Raw genomic sequence first — 24,572 nt, 5'->3', positions numbered from 1 at the left:
CTCAAGTCTTAATGGGATACTAATTCCCCTCTCAGTTCTCAGTCCTTGGCTCAAAATTTGCATTGATATTTTAGGTAATTGTAACTGTTACTATCAAAAACAGTGTGGACTGCACTTTGGTGAATTATGGGTATGATGTATGTAAAACACTACTGGTACCAAACTGAAGCAACCACAGATGTTTTGACATAGATGCATTCTGGATACACTGTTGTCAGATACTAACAGAGCAGCCTGACCTTCCTTCTCTCACTCTCCTCACTTGGAAGGATGAGGACCTGCAGGAGATGCGTCAGTCGGCGCAGCTGATTGACCAGCAGTACGGCCACCTGGTCGACCGGGTCCTGTTGAAGGAAGACACAGCCAGTGCCTGTGCTGAGCTGCGTAGCATTCTGGAGAGGCTGGAGAGGGAGCCCTACTGGGTCCTTGTCAGCTGGGTGAGGACCTAGCCCCCTGAACTGACACTTCCCTCTAAATGCCCAATCAAAGCGACCCCTCTCCATCTCCATCCCACTCCCTCCATTAGTCCAATATCCATTGCTGTCAACCCCTCTATACACAGGAAAAGGGCAAAGTGAATGGAGGAAGTGTGGCCCAGGAGGGGAGTTTGGAATGAATGTGGGTGGCTGTACTTTCACCCAGGGGTTGCTGATGTAACTGCTGAAGCCTGGCTGGAGTTGTGCTGGTAAGATCAGCGGTGGATCGTGGTTTGACTAAAGCAAGCGTCAAACTGGATTCGAACCTTTCAATTTTAACAACAAACCTATGAATCCCTCCTGTGCTCAGCCTCTTTTTTTGTGGAATTCTTGACTCTCACTCAGCGTGGCAGGAGTGGCATGCCCATGTTCCTGGGAAAACCCCTGTGCGTATGGGCTAAGCACTTCCCCAAGTTTAACTTATTTGAAAGATTGGGTGTCGTTTTGTTTTCTGTTTATGTTGTGTTGTACAGGTTGTGGCTGTAATACCTCATCAGTTTGTCCTCCTAACAGCACCTTTGGGAGGAGCCATAAAGCAATGTACTCTTTACTGTGTGCAAGGGGCTGCCACAGTATGCATATCCACTCCACATGCATTGGCTCCCTGTAAGCAACACCACAGCCCATCGCTACCTGTTCTCCCTCATTGACTGATATGCACCAGTGGCTGCCATGATCTGGACTGCCAGTTTATCTACTTTATGGGCAACAAATCATCCATATCCCTGTTTTGTTGATCGGAAATGTAATACACACAGCTCACGCATTGTGAGCGCTGTGATGGAGTCAGAAGGCTGTGAGGATCGCTGACAGCTCTTGTCCTGCTGTGAACCTCAGATGAAAGCCTGATATTCAACAGCCTACATGGTGCTTCCCAGCCTTTCCACCACCTTGTGGAGAGGATGCTTTCGGGAATCAACATGTCCTTGTGTGTGTATGTGAGTTGTTACACAAGTGCAAATGATCCCCTGTCAAAATGAAAAAGATGATCCTGTCACTTCCACTTGTATGTTATGCCAACATAAATCAATTGACGCAATCATAGAAATGGGACAGAATAGAAACCATTATACTGAAGTTGATGTGGACTTCAGTTTAAAATATTTTCAATGTTTTGGCTGTCTTTATCTTGACTGTTTGGTGTTGTGGAACACTTGGGGTGTTTTATATTAAGTGCATGACAACCTGCCAACCAGGACTGGCTGGTTTAATATTGACTAAGGGCATGAAAGGTTCAATGCATACGGATTCATTTTGATTTCAGATGTTTGTTAACATGCCCTTAGAAAAGTTGATATACTGAAAATGCTTTACCAAGGTCCTGCTTTGCAGATCATGATCAATATCACGTTTTTGTACTTGGATGTAAACATTAAATATACTGCAAATACAATGACAACAATACGGAAACTAGTTAAAAAATATTGATTTGGACTGTGCAAATACCAGACAAATTTATTATTCTTTGACCCAAAGACTTATTTGTATGTTTAGGTGTGTTGGTGTGTGTATGGGTAATATAAGCACACAAAACATGCATTGAACATATTCCATTTGAGATGATGATGTAGTGAAAATAAACATATAAAAATTACGTTTAAGTTTATATTAAAGGTTAACAAATATTCTATCTGTATTTTATATAATACCTCCCTGTACTGTTTAGTTTGGGTCAGTAGGAGCCATACAGCCTGGATATAATGACAACCACTACATGTGGAGTCATAGCTTACACCTCTGGCAGAGCCAGATCCAAAATGATGAACCCAGGAAAACAACCTGAGAGATTAATAAATTCAAAAATGACCGGTGCAAAATATATAGTAAAAGACTTACGATTGAACTATTCAAAGAGAAATATTGTTTAATTATATCCAAGCTCTGTCGCACCAGCATTACAGTTGTTGATACAGAGCTGCACTGCAAAATGTCTCTAAGTATTATTCATTTCTAGATAATGTATGAAATTAATATAAATTGAATTTTTTATCAGTAACCTTCTCATGGGAATCTTTCTTGACACTTTTCAAAATGGAAAATGTGAATATGAATCCATGTTTTACTTTACTGGACATTCAACCCACCTCCTCCCCAAACAAGGGACTGAGTGCTTAACTGCTAAAACAGTGAAGATACCTCTGTGTGCGGTGATACAGAATCAATTTCCTCCTAATACCAGACAGGCAAATATGCTCCGCTTAAACATTCTGACGCCAGTAATACCAGATTCAAAGACTTCAGTTTTAACACAGAAGGCTGTACAGTGATAGGCTCCAGGTGTTGGAGACAGGAATGGACACAGTACCATGAAACAGGCCCATGATTGCCACAATGCTTACTAAAATACAATGCAACCTCATTTTAATGAGGCCTTACAAATGACATAAAAAAGAGCTTGTCACAATTTTTTGAGGGCCAATATGAAATGCTGAAAGGCAACATCAAAACAGTTTCCCTAGGCATAACCATAAGCTTCGTATTTTAGTGGTGTCAAATTTCTCATTTCAAAAGAATTGCTCTCCTCTCAAACTTCTGTTGTTACAAAACTTGTGCAATATCCAATTACAGCGCTCATATTTAAAAACAAAAATATTTAATGTTAAGCAATCAAAATCTTATTTGAGAAAAATGGGAGTTGCATAAAAAATTCTCATGCACTCCCATTCTAAATAGTGCAATAAAAAGTCAATGTACTACTAAGTAGTTAGATGTTTTTGGTCCTGTGATATAGCATTTTAATTGGACTTGGCAGTTACATGGTCCATTTCTTATGCTCTCAACCTTCAGGAAACTCAAGTCTGCCAGAGAATTTTTTTTTTCTTCAATTTTTGATGAACTCTTACTGTTGATTTTAAGGACAATGTAAAAAGTGCCATAGTAAAAGAAAGTGATGTTGCATTTTGTAGTTTGTGATATTTATAGCTGGGGAAAGAAAGTGGTAGAGGTAAGAGTGTGAGGATGGGAAGAAGGGATACAGCTGTCTGTGGTTTGACTTTTACACATATTTTCAGGATTCAGGTGCCACGTCAAGATGCTGCTATTCATAAGATAAATGTAATTGTAAAAGTGACATCTAAACACTCAGAAATGTGTGACTTCTGCCTGCCAATACTGCCAGCTCAACAGTTTTTCACTTATTTTAAATATCCAAAATTTACTTTGCTGATCTGTGTTTGCTAGTACGTAACGTGCTGGCAAATAATATTTATACTATACCTATAGTTCAAATTACGTACATTGACCTGGCAGTATTCAGCAGGTATTAGAGTTAAGTAGTGTCATGCCTTTGTTGAAAAGCTGTAACCATTTCACAGAATGAGTCCTATATAAAAAGACCAACTCGTGAAAGAAATTGGGATATAAATAAGAAAGAACATTTTTGGGACTCCAGATCAACAGCAATAACGAAAATAATAACTTCCAACTGATGTACGACATTGAACAAATCAGTAAGACAATATCCGACAATGTAGAGACTTCTAAAACAAGGCACACGGTCATGCAAATAATCCTTGTCACGTATTGATGAGAAAAATATCAAAGATGGCATAGTGCTATTGCCTGTGTCAACAAAAATGGACACAATGAGGAAGACTCTCATGCTGCTCTGTCAGCACTCATCTGAAGTCCTGGCTGAGCCCTAACAGTGTGGTTTCAGAACTGGCCATGCCATAATCATGTCTACAATGACTGGGAGCCCAGAGCATCAGAACAAACTGACTTCACTCTGGATCAATGGAAAGGATGATCTCTGAATATTGGCGATGAAGCAACAAAATATGCTGCACCCTGATGTGAGCTCATCAGAAGGTGTTTGTGTACCTGTGCCTTAAATACAAGGGTGGAAATGTCCCAATTGCTTTGATGTTTGCTCTTTATAGAGATAATGTTGTTATTATTATTATTAAGGCATGTTGGTACTCTAAAGCAAGCAAGAGGGTGTTTTGCAGTCATGTGTTGACAGGTATCTAATGGTCTCTACTATCATTTTTGTGGCAGATGACTATAAGTGATACGAAAAATATGACCAGGCAAGAAAAATACTCACAGTTTAACTGTACAGAATTTCAGCTTCCACCCAAAGGCTATGCTTGCCACAGGCCAGTGTGACCAGACTTCACTGAAATCAATGTGATACACGGAGTGTCTATCTGACAGATGGATGTAGATGGGTGCATTCACATTTTAATACACAACCAGAGTGTACATCTTTAAGAGGTTCGGTGGCAGACACCATTTATTGATAATTAAATCTGAGAAACAGTTACAAACCAAACCTAAAGCAAACAGGAAAAAAAAAACAATATACATATGTGGCTGAGACCTGGACACCATTGGGTTGGACACCCCTGGCGTTCTACTTCCAGAGCTTCTTGATGGACATGTTCTTCTCACTGTCTTTCTGCATCACCTGCTCGGGAACAAGACGGCACTGAGTTCATCTGCACTGGCACACACCTGATTACAGGGTGCTTCAGTGACACAGGGAATGCAGATTAAGGATCAAACTAAAGGAAATAAGATGAAAGGAAAGGAGGGGTGGCGGGGAGATTACAAGCTTTTGACATTTGGGGGAATGAAAAGGGAATAAGAGACTTGCCTTGGCAACGGCCATTTCGAAATCCTCCTGCGTAACGTGCACTCTCCTTTCTCTGAGGGCATACATCCCTGACTCCGTGCACACGCCCTGCGCAGGACAGGGGGAGAGACACTCAGCAACCATATCAACTTCCACCAGTCATCCCAAAGACTGCAAAGGTGCGACATGCCAAATGGGGCATGTTCGAGACTCAAGGCTTAGACAGGACCCAAATTTCAGTGATGTAAAATAACCAGACTTGGTATGACCCTCAACAAAAAGGTATATTGCCTTAAAATTTATTTGTGCCACACGTAACCTCCTAATTGGTCCCTAGCAGTCATGGGTAATGGGTAGCATTTTGTTTGGCGTCAAAGTTCAATTGCTACTATGGTGAGAGGACATTACTGTGACTGAGTATCTGATCACTATAAACAAGATCAAACAAGTAGGCAAAGGAAAACCCACAAGCCTACAGGAACACTAAGGAAAGGAAAATAGCACTGAACAACATGACATATTAGTTAGTGGAGGAGTCTTCAGAAATTCTCATTCTGTGTTGAACACAATTCTATACTTTGGCCTTTGTGTATGAACTAAGTTATTTTCCAGTCATTTAAAAAAGCACTTATACAGCACATTAAGTTCAGAATCTGTCCTCACAGGGACAGTAACAGCAAAAAAACATTTTCCCTTCAACCGGCCTGTAGATTCTATTGCAAAGGTCCTTTTAAGTGCAAGATCAGCACTGTAAAACAGCACTGTAAAGATGCACAGACACAAGAGCTATTTGTAGCTACCAAGATCAGTTATTGCAGTTATTGCTGAAAATACTTCCAGTCTATGTAGTGAGACGTGGCTTGAACTGTTGGTAGCATCAGTTTCATGCAAAGGTTTATGATACAGCACAAAAAACTCAAATGTTTTGAGTCTTAAAACAGAGTTGCACCCAAACCACACAATGCCGGTTTTGATCCAGGAGTTAAACAATACTGTTATCTTTATGTTTCCCAAAGTGAAACCATTATAGGGGAGTATCTGCTGTGTTTATACACAGTGTTCTGACCCCTGCCTCTGGATTTGGCCCAGCTGCTCACCTTGACCTCTGCCCCCGATGCTCCTGGCATCAGCTCAGCAATCTTGCGCAGGTTGATCCCGCGGGTCAGGTTCATCTTGCGGGAATGGATCTTCAGGATATCCAAACGGGCCTGAGAATGAACGGAATGGGAGGGTCAGCTTTGCACAAAAACGCCTCTTCACTTTGATTTAAATAAATGAACGTTAAGAGTGTCAACCGTCTGAAACAGTTCTCTGCCTTTCCACACCTTCTCATCCTGAAGCCTTCACCACAGTGAGGTGGAATTGGACTGGCAGCAAATGGTAAACTAATAATGGATAAGGGCTCTAAAAGCTGATGGTAAAAGCTAATAACAAGGTCACTCGCATTCATCGATTTATTACGTACCTTCTAAAACTTAATTATGGGAGGGTGGTTAATCTGAAAAAGGATAAAGACAGAGGCTCACCTCTTCATTGGGAGGAGGGAACTCAATCTTCCTGTCAATACGGCCAGGCCTGAGCAGGGCAGAATCCAGGATGTCGATACGATTGGTGGCCATGATGACCTATCGAAATGGAACATTCAAAAAATAAAAGGACAATTATAAGCATAAGCAAGAGAACCAGAATTCCAAGGCTTCATCACAACAACTTTTATTTTGTACTGTAAAGTACCTACTATGGTTTTATGTGTGTATTATATGCCTGTCAACACACAAGAAGTATCCCTTGTGGTAAAAGTTATTAGTTTGATTTTTTTACTTTGTTGCCATTTGTGGACCAAACTGAGGCCCACTGGAATATGTCCCTGAATTAACAGAGAAATTCACATCAATTTTCCATACCAATCTAACTTATATAACAGAGACATCTGAACATCTCCAAGGCTCAAAGAATGATGCATGAATACAAGAAGGGAAAGGTGGGAGGGACAGGGGCACCTTGATGTTCTTTGTGGCCTCGAAGCCATCCAGCTGGTTGAGCAGCTCCAACATGGTCCTCTGCACCTCGCTGTCACCCCCCGAGCCCCCTTCCAGACGGGACGAGCCGATGGAGTCGATCTCGTCCATGAAGATGATGGACGGAGCATGCTCCCGGGCCATGACGAAGAGCTCACGCACCATACGTGCCCCTGTGGCCACATGAGACATTGCAGGACATTACATGGTGGCTAGTAGCTTAAGCTTAGTGTTCACTACACCATAGCATACCATCTCTGACAATTCTTGTAAAAAATTCCAAAATATGCCAAGTATATCAATGCAGAAGAATATTAGCATAAACGTTCATATTTTATTCCTCAGACATCCAGTTAAGAGCTTGTCAACAGTACTGAAACTAGTGACAGCAGTGTTGTACACACTGCTCATAGAAATATGAAGCTGCATTACGGGAATAAAAGCCCTGCCAGAATGCAAGTTCCCTTTTGCCCAGCTGAGCCGATGGCTCAGAACTCACCCTCTCCGATGAACTTCTGCACCAACTCCGAGCCAGAGACCCTGATGAAGGTGCAATCAGTGTGGTGGGCCACTGCTCGGGCCAGCAGAGTCTTCCCAGTGCCCGGGGGACCATACAGCAGCACACCCTGGAACACAAGGGACATCAAGGCTCAACCACACATTTACACAGGTGCTTGTGACAACAGTACAATATGCACCATTTCCAATTGATGAACACCTTGATTCAACAGCTCCTGAATATCATTATACAAAACACTTCCAGCAGAGCTAATTACTTCTAAAAAAAAGTCTCTGCAGAGTCCTCGCTCCAAAATGCCCACAATGCAATGCTCTGTTTCTGATGCACCGCAAATAATGAAAGCAAATGGTGATGAGGTCCAATAAGGAGCCAAACAGTGACAAAACAGAAAAAATGTGCACTATTAAATGCTGTTCGCAGCCAGAAAACACAACCCAATTTACTTGTGTCCCAACAATGAAGATGAACTGAAATCAAATGCGACTGCACTGACAGGAGCAACTCTGAACATACACTTCAGTCCTCTCCCAATCCCAGCCTCAGGTCACCCACCTTGGGCTGAGCGATTCCGAGAGCCTCAAAGAGCTCTGGGTGCTTGACTGGCAGCTCGATCACTTCTTTGATCTCCTTGATCTGTTTGTCCAACCCACCAATCATCTCGTATGTGGAGTCGGGAACCTTCTCCACCATCATCAGAGACACCAGTGGATCCACTTTGTTGGGCAGGATCTTGTGGAGTGTGTAGCTGTCATTACGCAGGGCCACACGACAGTTCGGAGTCACCTGATAAAAGTACAAAGGTTTTGAGACTTTTGTAAAGACTCCTCAGACGACCACAAGAACTGCCAACCTCTGCCGAATCACAGCTCAGTTGAGTGCTACATGTCAAAATCAAGCATAATGCACAAACTGTGAAGTTGACAATAAAAAAAAAATCACAAACAAGAGAAAATACCACACAGCTTGCATGACAAAACACTGCATTATGACTAGTAAAGGACAAACCAACTTAAAACAAGCAGTGAAGTCCTGTATCAAAATGACATTGTGCTCACATCGTTGATGTCGATGTTCTTGTCCACATCCACCACGAACTTGCCCTCTGGGTGCACCTGGAAGAAAGATAGCGAGAAGGTCAAAAGGCTGTGAAATGAAACTCAACTAAAAAACATAACCACCTTCACCACAGGCAAAATGACAAGCATCTCACCTTAACTAACACCTTCTTCTTGTCCATGGCTCTCACTACCTCTCCAACATAGGAGCCCTGCTCTTGAAGCAACTGCAACTCCTCTCTCAGAAGACGCACTAAAACATACAGACATGCGCAGAAATTGTACTCACGCAATATTCGAGGTGTGTGCAGACATTGTGAAGGGCTTTGTCTGTGGAGAAAGTCGGATGGAAACGACACGGAATGAAAACCAGCTTACCTTTTGCATTGAGCTCATTTCTCTGTGCCTGCAGACGCCTAAGGTTCTGACTCTTGTCATTCACAGTCAGCTGGAAGAGGAGGAGATTTTTGTTCATTGGCTCAAATGAAAGACACGGACCAGACGTTTCTGACATGTGCTTTTCTTACCTGAAGCTCTTCAATTTTTGAAAGATAATATTGTCTGAGTCCAGTGCCTCCTTTGCAGTCTTCCATTTCCATCTGCAGATACAATGCAAATTACTCAAAACCGTTTCGTGCACCAGAAACAACGCTGCTAGAGGGCTGGCTAACCTACTATTCCTACATGAACCACTCACTAGATCACTAGCTAATAGGCAAATTAAGCAACTGCACAGATTTGGTGGATGTTAGCTAGTTCATTTCCCCCCAAACGTCACTCATTTTACATTTTAGTAGCTCGCTAGTCAGTTGCCAGCGATATAGAGTCTAGTTTCTAGTTTGTCAATTCAATACTACTATATTTAAATTTGATGGCTCAACGTAATGCTATTCTAAACATATGAGCTAATATCAGCTATCTTAATCCATATAATAATCGAGATAACGTGGTATGACCAAACGAACCATCTATCATAAACTTGAGCAATTAGCATGATACAATCAACCAAAATCGAACAGCTAACAAGCTAGATACATTTAAGTTAATCAGGTTCAGTAGCTAGCTAAATAACTGAATGACAGGCTAGCTATCTAGCACGACAGACTACCTACGTAGCTCTTTAACAGTTAATCATCAAGCTATGGTTATTCTAGGAGATCAAGCTTCATGAAACATCTAACATTAGGTAGCAAATTTGTTTAGGTCGACTAACATATAAATCGCAAGTCACAGACAGCTAGGTACATCATGCGAAAACAGGCCAACAGGCTAGTTAGCAACAATGAGACAGCAAACCGCACAGAATAAACGAGTTGAGCAATCAAAAATAAAATGTTCCACTTCCACTGCATATCGGATGCAGAATGAAGCTCTTTAGTAATAAGACTCAGATATGCCACCTAATAAAACCCAAAGATGGTCTTTTACGAAACTACTACATTTTAGAAATATAATCACTCCTTACATGATCAATCCCGTCCAGCGCCATCTTGCTTACACCAACTTCCGTACGGCTCCGGGGTACTTCCGAAATGCGGCAAATGCTTCACTGCAGAGCCGTCGTAGCAAAACACAGCGCCTGCTAGTGGAATTTGCATCGAGACGGCACAAATATCTATTCTGCAGGACGACGCTGGGGGGCGTTTGAACAAAAAGAATCGATTCTTTTCTCCGGTGGGAAGTACAGAAATGAGATCTACATCGACTCGTTTACTGGAAAAAAGCGTCTACTACAGTTACTTTCATCTAAAACACGTCGGCGGCAATGAATGGCACAGCACGGGTTTCGTAGGTTTGGGCGAGACACATTTAGCTAATCAATGCATTGTGATATAAGTTCTCTATTTTTGCAGTTGGTAAAAACGTTTAACTAAGAACATTTTACACTTCCTGCTTCCTATAAACCTGAGTGTGGTTAAAAAGGCAAAAAGTTAGCCAGTGAATTATTAGTAAATCCCAATGAGAAATAATGTACATCACCTTGAGATTTTGTGTGTTGTGAATGTACTATAGTTTTTGAATTATTAATTTCAAGTCACCAGAGGTGTACCCCCATCTAATTCTTTTTCCATTCTAATGGACCATTAAGGAATGGAAAACTGGCCTCCCTGCCAGACTGGGAAATGCAAGTATGTTCAAGCCAATCCCCACTAAATAACTACTTAGCCTTGACTTGCTCCAAGGAGAGCACAATGGAGTGCACAAACGGAGTGAAGCCAGAGACAGGTATTACCAGATTATCCTGTTTCGTGCAACTTTCTCTCATCCTCTTTGAACGCTCCAACAGTCTCAGCTTGAACAAGCATGGGCAGTTTCAACACTATAACTGAACTATTTTCTCAGTTCCTGTTATGCACGGTTAATCTTTCTTTGATGACAATTCCATTGGCAAAACCTAGTCCTAGTCACAATCACGTTCTTCTCAAATGGGTGGGTATCTGCCCACCGCCCCATACATTTCCACTCTGGTGTGCTATTGCAATTCAAGTTCCACTGTGTTCTTAGGATTTTTAGGTATAGTTGTTATGGTAAGAAATCATTAAAAATAGTATGAATCTAGATAATAGATAAGAATCTAAAACAACCAAGGAAAAATCAGGAAATCTTTATACTGGACAACTTTTTTTTTGAAGCAAGCATCTTTTATTTATTTATTTTTTTTGACAAATATACCAAAATCCCAAAATATATCGGTATAAAAGATATTTTAAAAAGCTTCTGATTGTAAATAAAAAAACATGCAAACTGCTTACAAAGAGAAACAAGTCTGTTCATTTCCTGTTTGAGAGAACACTGAGCAATGACAGTTGTGACATCGTGAACAAATCAGGCAAGGTCAGAACTGGCCAAATCCTCAAGGGCTGCATGAACTTTCTCCTCTATTCAAAATGAAGAGTATGAGTAGTAGTCAATACCTTTAAGTAATTTCTTGGGAAATTAAATTAAATTTACTGGATCCCACACTGAATCGGGTTATACCAGTCAGCCGCGGTACTTCAGTAACAAATCAGGACTGTTGGCTGCTACTGCAGGAGTGCTCCAGGACCAGAACTGAAAAGCACCCTTTCCCTGCCAGTGGCGAAGCTGGAAATCTTCAGAGCTATAAGGATGCAAGGTGTCTAATTTTAATTTCTGATGAAGCCTATGCGTTCTACTGAATAATCTATATTTCACCAGGTGAACTTTTATCAGCGCTAAAGTAGCCTGAAAGACATCTATAAAACATGACAGACTGCAGACCTTGAGTCTTGAAACAGAGCAACTTTGCCCCATTACTTTACAATGAAACACATTTACTGCCATTAGATTGTCAGCTCTCTCTAAGTGCGACAAACTTTGCTGTAACAAGCAGATGTATGCAGCACTGCCTGGGGATTTTTTTGGAATGTTTATTGATTATTAACACTGTTACAACCAGCAAATAAAAACCTGCATCAGGTTCAATAAGCACAATCCTAGTGGTATGAGAATAGAAGCATAGACATAGAAGCTAAAAGTGATCCCTCCTGAGGACTTCAGAAGGCTTGAATTCCTTCCTGATGGGTGTAAGGTCAGAGTAATGGCTGGTCTCTAAATGAAGACCCCAAAATCTAACCTCACTATGCCTCATAATTCCTCTCTTGGCTTTCCTACAGTGTAACACCCTAACAACAACACAAACAGACTGTAAACACATGAGTGGTATAACATCAACTGAACAAGAACAGCTGGAAAACCAAGCAAGCGTTTTTCCCCACCAGCAGGAGAAAAACATCATCAGCTCTAAGTGCCACAAAGGTTTCCTGAGTGTCCTGGCAAACATTGATTTTTGCATACATGTCGGGCAAAAACCCACATGGAACGTTCAATTTGGCCAAACTCTTGGTAATCACTAAGGATTCTTAAAAATAATACTTAAGCTGCAACTGTGGCTTTCCAGGTCTGGGGGTGTGTTCCCCTTTATAAAAAAATACCACACAACCATTTCACTGTGCAAATGCTTACACCTTAGAAGCAAAAGTTACACACAAAAATCATACAAAAATAAATTGGACTTGTAAAACCGAGCAGACTTGCAATATGAAGAATAAACTAGGAATCAATGAGGCAAACAGTATGCGTTATACTGCAGAAAAATAAGATGCAAGACAGTGTACATTTCACTGTGGTCCATCATATCAGAGAGTACTGACTAAAAAAATGACAGAAAAAATGCAATGTAATCCAGTTTTCCCCACTTTCACAATATCGTAAATGTGGGCAAACTGGCTTAACTGACAGAAGGAAAAAAAACATTACATTAGCAAAATTCACAAGAAAATGGGGAAGTAAAACGAAAGAGCATGAAACTGCAAGTGTGGACTGATTCCAGTTTTGCTGACTGGCTGCATAGTTCCAGGTTGGATGTGAAGGCCACCATGGGGCTGGCCCTTTGAATAGGCCTGCCCTGTACCGCTGAGTGAGCCCTGGGAAGAGGAGACGGCTGACAGCTGGAGAGGGGCCCTGGTGAGGCTTGGGCTTCAAGTCAGTCGGATTCCTAGCACCTGCTCCAGCTCCTGACGTCTCTGCTGCACCTGAAAAGAACAAAGCAGATGCGTACTGAGGCAACCAGTTTTGTTTGATTTGGTAAAACGACAAAGGCCATGCTCACACCTCGCATTAACATGCGTCTTGGGTGATCCGATCACAAGTGGACAGCTCTAAGTAGCGGTGTGAATGCACCCAAGGTGCATTGAGGATGCATTGAGATCCGATCGCTCAGACCACATTCGGAGGTGGTCTGGGCCGCATATGGCCACATTCTTTTAGCAGTGTGTATGCGAATGTGTCCTGGGTCACACTGAAGGACCGCCTACTCAGCTGACGTCCTCTGTGTAAGCGGAAGTACGTACTCATTCGCACGCCAACATCATCATAGTAAAGTGTGACAACAGGGAACAACAACAACAGACAAAACGGTTTCTTGTGGATGGAGTACACATGAAACACGCTGTCTGATTTCCATCTGGGCCGAAGAGTCAGTACAATGGAAACTGGAAGATTCATATCGCAACCGGGCGATTTATGAGGAGATTTTGTACAAGATGGAGGGGAATGGTTATGGCTGATCATGGCAGCAACGTAAAATCAAACACCTCAAGAATGCTTTCAGAAAAGCCAAGGACTCAAGTCCAGTAGGGACAGGATGATACAAAAACCCCCCTGTTATAGTGTGTTAATCATGTTTCTGAGTAAAATACATTTCCAATGCCTGGCTAATCAAATAAATTACCTTCATTCGATGACTCCTTTGTGTTTATGATCCTCATTATTCTCCTTATACAGGCAGTCAGCCCATACTGAATAAATTGGCACAATAAAAATAAGTACAAAAGCATTTCCCTCCAGTTACAACAAATATATACAGTACTTTGGAAAGCGCTAGCTGTGTTGCTAGCTATACTCATTCAGAAAACAAAACCTGCATGCCTTCCAAGCAGGTATTAACCTAGCTAGACAGCTACCTGTCAAACACCGAATACGCCCAAGTTAAGGCAATCTGAAAAGTTACACAGGTCATTAGCTACTTGCTAAATAAAGTTTAAACTGCTTCAGTTTGTGAAAAATAAGAAGGATTTGTTGGTTTATGCTATCGAAAAGTGGTATCCCACATCATATTTAAGGAAACAGGTGAACGCCGACCTGTTCAGGTTGAAACTAGATCAAATCTCAAAACGTACCCAAACTTGCACAACCGATGTACTTGCATAGTAAAGCAACATTTTTATCCTCAGAAATATGAAGACAAATACAACAATTCACATATTGAAATTTAAATATAGGAAGACGGGAAGTGCATTGCTGCCTCCCGCCGGTTAAACACAACAACGCATTTGGTCTTTGCAAACGGAAATGATCTACGTGTTTATTTGCATATAGAGCAGGGAAGTGAGATCCGATCACAAGTGGTCACTCGAGACGCATGTGGAGGTGTGAACTGACATACTTAGAGCTGTCCACTAGTGATTGGATGACCCAAGATACGTGTTAATGCCAGTTGTGAACAGGGCCATAATAAAACCTGGCTCGCAGCTCAATGGAAGCTGAAGGTACAAGGGCAGGCTTTAATTTGATTTTGGCAACTACTACATTTTAGAAATCAGCACGTTTCCCCTTTATAAACTTAGAACAGGGTAAAAACCAAAAGACACTTTGTACTAAATGAGGTACTATATAAGACATCTCTAAAACGTGAAGCTACCCACCTTTGAGAAGATGTAACGGCCCACTGCCTCAGGGACCCAGGGTGCCTGGTAGAACTCAGTACGCCTCTCTTCCTCTGGGTTCCCTGCCGTGTCTGTCATCAGCTGATACACAAACATTACCATGACAACCATGGCACCTCTGTCACGGACACTCAACTCGCATGCACTCACAAAACAGTGAGTGTGTATATTCAGATACCCTTTTTTCTGAATAAATCTGAGATCAATACCGGCCTATTGACATCTCCATCATTATGCAATACAGGGGTGGCTAACCTGTGGTTCTATGGTCTTATGTGGCCATTCAGAGGTTCATATGTGGCACCATGAAGTGAGTTTGGATATTAAAAAACAACAAAAAAAAAAAAAAAAACATCCATTAAAGCAATGAAGCTACGATGATGAAAATGTTACTACTGGATGCTGTGAAATGTGTAAAATGCCATTACAGCGAAGACGAACAAGAGGGTGCTCTTGTGCAAGAAGTGCTCAGGTGATCCCTGTCATCTCAACAGAAGCATTAAACCATTGGAACTGTAAAATACACCATTTTAAAAAACAGCATCCCCTCCCCTTCATGTCAAGTGCAAAATTACACAGTCATAAAAACCCTTGGCACTTCTTATATCTGAAATGGGTATTAAACTTTTGATAACACTTTTACTGGAGCCCTTTGAAAATGACAGTAACAAATTCAGGCACCTACTCTGCTCTGAATCAGACTGGCCACCCCTGACCTAATAAATGAATTAACAGTGTTTACCTGAGCCTTGCACCTAACCTAACTTGCCTTAGTAAATACCCAGCTGTGCTGATGGATGCTGTATAAATGAGACCACATTATAACCACTCTGGATAAGTTAATCTAATACACAAACAATTGATAATACTCACATGCACCATTATCATTATGATGATAATCTGTCTGTGAATGCATTAACATGCATATAGTAATTAATCCCTTGCCTACCTTGAGGTCCCGACACTGGGACTTGAGCCAGTCCTGGATGAACTCCTGTGGGTTATTGCTGAAGCTGAGCATGAAGTCCCTCTGGGTCTTGAGCTGGTTAATGGACTCAATGGTCTCGTGGATCTGAGGGGCAGACTCAGGGCACTTAATTCAGACAATAAACATCACGCTCACTCTCCCTCGTGCCATCTTCCTAAATGTTATAAGCTTCAGAACTGTGCTTGCTTCACTAACTGCGTCATGGATGATTTGGGTGGAGACATATCCCACCCTTTAAAGTACAGAGTAACTAAAACGCACCTTCATCTCCAAGGCTGCAATCTCCTGCTGGTTGGTGGTGGAGGACAGGAAGCTGTTCATCTGCCCCTTCAGAGGGTCATCCACCTCCACATCAATGTCGTAGCAGGCGGTCTTCTTCTGGTCATTGGGGTCCACGCTGAAACCCGAGGGTTGGTCAGTCGCGTGCACCCACATTTACAGCGGTTACCACACACAGCTGATCCGGACCCGCGCTCCCCACTCACCTGATGATGTGGTTGATGACAATGGGGTCCGGGTGCTGCAGCAGGCCCGCCAGCTTCATGGGGATCTCAGAGAACCTCATGCGTGTGCAGCCGAAAATCTGCACAGAAGGTAAGGGCATTACCAACCCAACACTCCTTCCTCCAACTCAACCCCCACCCCACCATTTTGCTACTCAAATTGTTTTGTGCAACAAACAGCAACCGCCAGCTGGCTTGCGCCCTTTGCAACACATTCATCATCCTCGCGCATCTGTGTGCCCCACCTGGCGGAAGTAGCGGTTGCAGTTGATGTACTCCTTCTCGTGGCTGTCCTGCAGCTTGTTGTTCTTGATGTACAGCCACAGTGCCTGCATGATGCTGGCCCGAGTCTGCGTGTGGACCCCCAGCAGCCGGGCCAGGCGGGGGTCCAGCTTGTACTGGGGGGGCTGGGGGAGAACAAAAGGAGGAGATCTGTCTGGAATGCTCTGTCAAAACCACAGAAATCCAAGAGCAGACCACCAACTCATACCCGGTTGCTATATCTGCTGTGGTGGATCCCTAATGTCGGATGAGCTTTAAGACTCCAACATTTCTGAGATACAACTAACTGCGGACTGGAGGAAGCCTTGTAAAACTGACAGCTGGCAATACAAAATAACTTTAGCACACACCCTCAGTTACGGTCACATAATACTTACATTGTTTCACATTAGTTATACACCTGGATATTTAGTGAAGCATTCAGGTTAAACACTCCAGGCCAGGATTGTTCCTGACACACAGGGAGTTTATAGAGACTCAATGTAGGTGTACCTGGTGGTCCAGCATGAGGAGAAGGGTGCACTTCACATTCACGTCACCTGGTCGCTTTACCTGGAACCCATCAGTCTCCTGGGTGGTGGGCATTCTGTGCCACTGAGACAACAGTGCAGACAGACAGTAAGCGACTCACAGCAAAAAGCACCTCTGTTAACTTGTGCTGTGTTCAATTATAGCAAGCTGCCACTGATCTTTCCAACACATTTTTGACCTTTTACCACTGGTCATGATGAGCTGTCTGAAACACTTCTGACAAGTCAGTGGTTTTGCTATTATATTGTTGAAACTGTTTCAGCTAGGGGGTTGCAAATAGCGTAAGACAAAGGGACAACTGTGAAAACTGAGCTCATTTCTGAAATCAAAGAACCTTCTTATATGTCTTGGGCTAAGCACCTGGCTGAAGCATAGTGAAGCTCATGATTCAAGATGCAAGGTTCTTTATTGCAATGTGTAACAAGTACAATGGAATGCTTACTCCCCGCTCACTCCTGCAGTATCACTCCTAAACATAAATTCTAAATTCTAAAAATGTAGTAAAGTGATGTGCGTGGTTACTGTATGCGGCATGTGACAAATGTGTTTTGTACATCATTTCCCATGGTCTTTAGTTTATCTAGGTTTCATACCTCCACTAAGTGGTTATCTGGCCCATAGAGCTCCTTGTCAAGCTCGATGACCAAGCTTTTAAAGAAGGATGAAAACTTCCTCTTCTGCTTTCCAGGCTGAGGATGAAATGAAATGGAACGAAAAAACAAACAGAGGCTTAACTGGTTTGGTCTTCGTTGGGTTGTATGGTACAGAACGCAGCTGCATTGTTAGGGGCTGACCACATCAGGGGCTGGTTCTGGGGAAACTCAACATTCTGGAGGACTGGCTGTCTTTACAGCTTCTGGTGCCATGTCTCCTTGCGCAATGAAAACCCTCCCCCCCCCCTCCCCCCTCTCCCCGCTATCCCCCCTCCCCCCTATCCACCCCTCCTACACACACTCTAACTGCTGAAGCAAAACAAGTTCTTCCTTTTCATGTGGCTGCAGTCAAGCCGACATCTTTCAGCTGGAACACAAATATGAGGGTTCAGGTCTTTGCGCTTTGCATGTAAGAAAGAGTTTCCATTCCCTTTTTTTCCCCCGATTTTGAGAAGGAACTCGGGACAGGGCGAACACATCTGGTTTTGGGGAGTGAGCTGAGGACATGCGCCAACCCAGTTGGAAAAGCTAGAGAGACACTTGAGACACCACAACAGGGAAAAGTGCCTGAACAACTCGGCTGGAAATCTGTTATAAAGCCGTATAAGAAACCTTCTGATACGGACCGCTGAATGGACAAAACGGACCTTCGGTCATGCTCTTTGTTTTGGTCGAATTCAATTGCTGCCTTTCTTAAAAGGCAAAAAAACGCACACCCCTGATCTTTAAACCATTTTAAATGACAGGAAATCGGCCGGTGTGACGTGAAAACAAGCTCTTACTGATGGGTTAAGTTGCTAGGAACATAATTTTTTTCACAGTCTGCCAAAAACCTAACTTAATCTGCCTGTCTAATCTGATAGGACACTACAGAAACCTTTTCAGGGAACTGCTTTGCAATCTTCCGAAAACACCACAGCACAAAAGCAATGGCTCCGACTCCCATTTTCTGTCATTTCAACTGGTCGGGGATAGAAGCAGTTTCATCCGTTTTAGCTTTTCAAAATGTACCTACTCATGACATAAGCAGTGGAAAGTGTGAACGCTGTTAAAATTGATGAATACTAGAATATTCTAGCCCCTCTGACTGACAAGATAACATTATTAGCATTACGGTGTACATAAGACTCTTCAGCTCAGATTGCTCGGGGGTCCTATTTTCATTTCCTCCCTTTTGTTAAATGAGCACTTTTCAAAATGCGTCCCCTTACACCACCCCCCCCACCCCCGGATCACATGGTTGTGGCTCTCGCCCCCACACACTTACATCCTCCAGCAGCTTGCCCTCCACCCTAAGCTCCCAGGAGGACACCTTCTCCGCCTCTTCGCCCTCTGGCTTGCCAGGTGTGTAGGTGTTGGAGATGTATATACGCAACTTGCGCTTTTGCTAAATGAGAGAGGCAGAGTAAGGACCCTCAATTCATCATCCCTCCTAGAGGCAGAGAACTGGTTTCACATTCAGAAAATCCCCAGGTACTGCATGTGAATGGAATCTGAGTGTAGGGCAGGATTGCCATAGCGATTTGTTACCTGCTTTACAACAGTAAAGGGCAATCTTAGCTCTTTGACAGTAGCCATCTTAGTGAGGAGCACTAACCATGAAAGCTTCACTCAAGCACAGTGATTATGTTAATTAATTCATATGTGAATAATCATCCTGACAAGCTAAAAACAGGATTAACATACAGAATCTTGCAAGGGACTCTGAAAAGATATGGGCAATTCTAGGTGATTCTAGAGGGTCCTATTTCCACATGGCATTTTATTGGTTAAATTAAAACAATGTGGTCAAGGTGCTCTGATGAACATTAATGACAGAAACAGGCCACCCATATGTGCCCACCTCAAATACATACATGCGACACTGCAAACCATTCATTAACTGCAGAGGAAAGCTGTAATAAGGCACTTCAGTACAAGCATCGCACATCCTTTCAGAGCAGAGCTGAAAAACTAAGCAGATGTGATATCGAAATCGGTCTCCCTGTTGACCAATGTCTGGACCAAGTGTCAATTTGTCATCAGTCCTATTCCTCCAAAGGGCACAAAATAACTACATAAAAAGACCAAACTCCACTTTGCAGAAGATCATACAACTCCTATCTGGCCATGACATCAGGTGCATCAACACTGACGCATGATTCCTCACTGAATGAAATTTCCCCATTGTGAACAAAATTAGATTTTGACAGACACAAAACTGTTGAAACTCTACCGTGATGGGCTTCTTAATGGCTTCCTGGATTTCCATGCGCTTACGGGCAATGGTCTGATCCAGCTTTCGCTCAAAGGCAAGGAGGTCCATGTAGGCCTGAGACTCAGGGACCAGATCTCTGATCTGAAACAGTGAGATACACCACAGTTCCATTATTAATTCCCCTTTCTCAAACTCCACATCTTACACCATACGTAAGGATGTCTGTACAGGTTACACGTTAACAAAATGTAAGTCCTTGGGCTCAAGACAGAAAGGATTCATAATCTTATCCTCCTTAACACAGAATTTGAATCTGCACAGCAATGATACAATGGCTTGCATTTTATAGTACAAGCTCCTTTTGTAGTACAAGTTAAAAATGCCTTTTTTGTCCAAATATGACCTCAACATCTGTTTGGAGAGAAATTGAGAAATTAAGGAAGAGCACAGGTTTGAGACTCACCCTCTGTGGAAGTACCTTGTCAGCCATCTTCCGCCTTTTGACACTAAAACACAAGTCACAGACACATTGCATGACCTTCACATGCACTGGGATGGGGAGGAAGACAATAACAATCCAAGCATTAAAGCCACACCACATAAAGGCCAGTTAAGAGTAATCGAATCGGACACAACCTAATGCACACTTGCACAGCGTGCCATTCCCCATTAGTCTGTGACGTCCAATGTCTTGGAGGAACACATCTAAACACAGCTGCAGTGTTTGAGCTACACGCTCAGTTTCTGTGGTCACCAATGCAAGATATTTTACGCTGAAGCACCCGTGATTCGAGAGCTCCACATAGCCATATTTTTTTCTTTTTGCCTTGAAGTTTCTTTGTTCTTGGGATACTTTTAACTGCACAACCTCCCCCCCCCCCCTTTCACCCCCATCCCGAGCCACAGACACCCTCTCACAGAGACCACAAAAGAGCCTTTCTGAGGAATATATCTTTTTGGCACAAACAGGGAACTTGGAGTGTCTCACTTGAAATACCCGAAGGCTGCATTTTGTCTGAACATGCGTTCAGCAAGGGTACACAGATGCATACGTAATGTGTTCTGCAGGTCAAATTCAGTGTCACAACTGTGTGGGGCATTTCTTACTTGCAGGATGAACTCGGCGTCAGTCAGGCGGCAAATTGGGCACTCGTATCGTGGCATTTTAACAGTGGGCTCTAGCTCTTGGATAAAGGAAAATCTAGTGACACTGGCCTCCCTGCTTCCACACTACACTACTGCAGAGTGACACCCGACAACAAATCTCATACGGACTGTAAAATGGAAGCTGAAACGAAACTGTGAAGGTCGGAAGCTGTCCAATTTACATAAAAGTTGACGGTGCTTCACAGCGGCATAGAGCACGCAGCTGTCCGGTGGGAGAGACACAGGTGTGTCATCTGTCTCAAAGTGTGTATATAAGGGGAGCAGGCAGATGACCAGATAAGGGCTATATCTACAGTCTTCCTCCATAAAGAGACACGTTTCCTCTCACTCACCCACGTCTCTGACCGCTCAGGCCCTGATGTTGCTGCTGTTGCTGCTGCTGCTGCTGCTGGAGGAACCTCTTTCGTGCAGGGTCCATGGCAGCTGGGGGCATCCCAGAGCGCATAGGTAAACTGGAGCCATAAGAGGGCCCTGGGACGGGTCCCCCCAGTGCCCCCATAGGTACCCCTCTGGTCGGCGGCATGCCGGGGCGCTGTGAAGTGCAAAGAGCGAAGAGTGGAGGTTAGTGGATGCCCGTGTGCTTGTCGGACATACGCATTTAGCACATGGACATCAAAGGACAGAATAATAACTCTACTGTCCCGAAGCAGAAAATCGTCACTGGCTTCACCGAAACATGGATGGCTTTGAGACATTAATTAGAAACACTGATGGGAAATAGCAAAGACTGCAGAAATCTGTCAGAATTCCATTTAAACCACCCACCCCAAACTCAAATAGAGTACTTCAGAGGGCTGTAAATAAACAGTACACAGAGAAAGTAGTGCTGATGTAAATGACTGCATACACAAACATCAGAATAAAATACATGATTGTACAATCTACACTTCCTATAAATGGTAAAAGACAAAATAACTATTCTACATCTCTAACACCATCAAAATAATCTAACGTGGAATTTATCTGGAGGATAATTTATTCTATTTAAGAACTGTACTCAGAGCTATTTGTAAGTAAATCTACTGAACAATACGAAATCTTACAAATTACATTACATAAAATATCTCCAGACATTTGCAAGATAAAAAACTACAATAATGAGATTCAAGAATGTATGGACACGCAAGTATAATAAGTTATTGAATGAGGTGGTTCGGCAGAATGTTTCGATCACAAAACTGTCATTATGTTACTTTCATGTCTACCAAATTTTGTCTCAACGCCTCTTTAGAACCACTTCTCTTAACGCTGGTTACAGCTCTCCAACAAAGCGGTAGATGCGCTTTTGGATAAGAGTAACAGAAGGGTGGTGGAAGATAGAGGCATCACGTGCCTGCGTCTTCTTCAAATAAGACTTAAATTGTCACTGTATAAACACGTTGGTGTTAAAACTAATAATCAACTAGCTAGACAGCTAAACGAGAATGATTAACTTGGTAATGTTAGCTAGGTAATATATCCAACTAAAATGTTGCGACAACAGCCTGTCATGCACTCATTACAAGTTCAACACGCGGAAAGTCGACCTCATCTTGTGGCCAGACTTGCCAGCACTGAAGCAAAGCTAAGCGTTAGCGATATAGCCATGACTGTCAAACACGAACTCTTCCTAAGAGGTTGTAGCTTGGTAGATAGCTAAGTGTACCTAACATGTTTGACAGTAGTCATACTGGTATGAGAAAAGTTTTTTTGTTGATGGTTGGCCAGCTAACATTTGTGTGTTTATGGCGCGTCCGGGGTGCGCTAAAATGCGGAAGTGAAGGCAAACTAGCTAGCTAGTCAGCTATCTTCTGAACTAACATCCTAGCTAACTGGCTAGCGAGCTACCTAACTATATTTTCCGGGCCTGACGCTAAAAAACAACACTTTCTGAAATTCCGCGCGAAATAACCATTGTGCTATATTAGAAACACGTGTAAATCAAACGTCTTAAATCAGACTTTAATCTAGACTCTTACCATTAAGTCTAGATTAAATATCTAATTACCTACCAACGTTAATAGGACGCCTCCCCTCTCTTCCAACTTGTTTGCTAACATTAGCTAGCTAGTCGCCTGTCTTGTGCCTAACAGGCTAGATAGCTTACTAATCACGGTTAGCAAGCTAGCTACTTACTACCTGAAAACTGTATGGTCTGCTGGTTATATAGCTCAAAACTAACCAATTAACTAGCCATTAACTGGTTGGCTAGTTAAGTAGCTGCGTAACTTCATGAATATCTAGCTGGCGGAAACCCCACAAGGTAGCACCAACAAAGCTACGATTTCTGGTAAAAATTTCACACATGACCAGCTCCCTCACAAATGTCACATTTAAAGTAAGGAAGCATCCAGTTACTTCGTTACCTGGTGGTACTGCGAGGCGGCGTTGCTCATGGCTCGGAATCCAGAGTTCTGCTGCATTGCTGCTGGTGGTGGTGGCATTCTCACACCACCTCCATGTCCAGCTGTCATGGGGTTAATGTTAGGGTTCATTGGACTACCTGTAGCTATTGGGTACCCCCCTCTCGAAGCCATTTTCGTTAAAAAAAAAATCAATACTTGTTTAAGTAGTGACACTTATAAATCCTGTCTAGCAAAACTCTTCCAAGAAAATAGACGACTTAGTGAGCTAGGCTAGGTACATAAATGCGTAGCTAGCTTACTAGCGATGCGTGTGCGTTCTGATTTCAAACTTCCCAGATAACAAGCTACAGCTTCAAGTAACGTTAGCGCTAGTTCCCGGGTAGCGTTTTAGCGACCTCTCAGTCCCTCTTTCACCAAGTAAACGGTAACTGCTGTACGTGTCATCATTTCCCATGAATCCATGACTTTGTTCAAGCCCCCTATTTATTTTAAATGGTTGGCACACAAGAAGATTTCTAGCGCCTGACCAATGTCTAAAGATAGCGATCAGACAGGATTTCTCTCTGTGTGTATCTGCAGCAACACGCAGCCCACTCCTTGTAGGGTTGCCATTTGAAACTTTTTTCCCCGGCGAGACAGCCATTGTCGAAATGTCTATTCCTAGGACGGCTTTGTTTCCGTGTGGAGGAACTGGCACGTCTGGGGAATCAAAAGGAAATCTACAACACAAAATTCAAGGAAATCCAAATGTGGAAAAAGTACTAGTTATCTGGCCTGAAATTAGTCAGTGTTTTATTTGGAGACAAACAACATTTAACAGATGTGTTATGTGCTCTGCTAGAGTTTCAACATTCACTGGACATTATAAATTGTTGTTGCAATAAAATCCATGTGAGAAACGAAGTATTGTGAACATAATGAGTCCAGTTGCACAAATACTTTTTTCATCTCCTATATTCTGATCCATAAAACGTTGATGGCCTATGTTAACTTTCCCTTCCCTGATTTAAATA

General features: G+C 42.7%; 3 protein-coding genes across 5 annotated transcripts in view; 1 reads left to right on the top strand and 2 right to left on the bottom strand.

Annotated features, from left to right (window-relative positions):
• The window catches only part of LOC118783722 (MAGUK p55 subfamily member 3-like), a 29,203-nt gene extending 25,399 nt beyond the window's left edge, over positions 1-3,804 (top strand). For all 3 annotated transcript variants that reach the window (XM_036537693.1, XM_036537685.1, XM_036537677.1), the window contains one exon: positions 270-3,804. In XM_036537693.1, coding sequence (XP_036393586.1) covers positions 270-449 — 180 coding nt within the window. In that variant the 3' untranslated portion in view covers positions 450-3,804. The remainder of the gene's footprint in view (positions 1-269) is intronic.
• An 882-nt stretch (positions 3,805-4,686) lies between these two features.
• Positions 4,687-10,185, bottom strand: psmc5 (proteasome 26S subunit, ATPase 5). The gene is made up of 12 exons (XM_036528718.1): positions 10,114-10,185; positions 9,176-9,247; positions 9,027-9,096; positions 8,804-8,901; positions 8,649-8,705; positions 8,146-8,376; positions 7,573-7,699; positions 7,056-7,246; positions 6,582-6,680; positions 6,153-6,263; positions 5,077-5,163; positions 4,687-4,887 (listed from the first exon to the last, which is right to left on the bottom strand). Exons 1-12 carry the CDS (start codon positions 10,135-10,137, stop codon positions 4,834-4,836), a joined length of 1,221 nt encoding a protein of 406 aa, XP_036384611.1. The 5' UTR covers positions 10,138-10,185; the 3' UTR covers positions 4,687-4,833.
• Positions 10,186-12,534: 2,349 nt separating this feature from the next.
• smarcd2 (SWI/SNF related, matrix associated, actin dependent regulator of chromatin, subfamily d, member 2) lies at positions 12,535-24,137 on the bottom strand. The gene is made up of 13 exons (XM_036543410.1): positions 23,560-24,137; positions 21,547-21,746; positions 20,511-20,553; positions 20,066-20,188; positions 19,118-19,237; positions 17,791-17,886; positions 17,159-17,260; positions 16,630-16,791; positions 16,367-16,464; positions 16,143-16,278; positions 15,843-15,965; positions 14,873-14,974; positions 12,535-13,201 (listed from the first exon to the last, which is right to left on the bottom strand). The coding sequence occupies exons 1-13, from the start codon at positions 23,728-23,730 to the stop codon at positions 13,148-13,150; spliced, it is 1,530 nt and encodes a 509-aa protein (XP_036399303.1). The 5' UTR covers positions 23,731-24,137; the 3' UTR covers positions 12,535-13,147.
• Positions 24,138-24,572: the final 435 nt, after the last annotated feature.

The sequence above is a fragment of the Megalops cyprinoides genome, chromosome 1 (assembly GCF_013368585.1).
Source record: "Megalops cyprinoides isolate fMegCyp1 chromosome 1, fMegCyp1.pri, whole genome shotgun sequence".
In the NCBI taxonomy this organism is placed as follows: Eukaryota; Metazoa; Chordata; class Actinopteri; order Elopiformes; family Megalopidae; genus Megalops; species Megalops cyprinoides.
Note: the sequence above shows the minus strand (reverse complement) of the source record. Positions and strands in the feature narration are given on the sequence as shown.

What these genes read in the sequence shown, in the direction of transcription:
- psmc5 (XM_036528718.1), bottom strand. Translation starts at nt 10,137, where the DNA reads ATGGCGCTGGACGGGATTGATCAT. An exon ending in AGAAGAAGGTGTTAGTTAAG is followed by an intron (nt 8,706 to 8,803) that starts GTGAGATGCTTG and finishes TCTTTCTTCCAG; the next exon opens with GTGCACCCAGAGGGCAAGTT. An exon ending in GCAGAAGTTCATCGGAGAGG is followed by an intron (nt 7,247 to 7,572) that starts GTGAGTTCTGAG and finishes ATGTGGCCACAG; the next exon opens with GGGCACGTATGGTGCGTGAG.
- smarcd2 (XM_036543410.1), bottom strand. Translation starts at nt 23,730, where the DNA reads ATGGCTTCGAGAGGGGGGTACCCAATAGCTACAGGTAGTCCAATGAAC. An exon ending in CCGCCTCGCAGTACCACCAG is followed by an intron (nt 21,747 to 23,559) that starts GTAACGAAGTAA and finishes TGCACTTCACAG; the next exon opens with CGCCCCGGCATGCCGCCGAC. An exon ending in TTGCAGCCTTGGAGATGAAG is followed by an intron (nt 15,966 to 16,142) that starts GTGCGTTTTAGT and finishes TCTGCCCCTCAG; the next exon opens with ATCCACGAGACCATTGAGTC.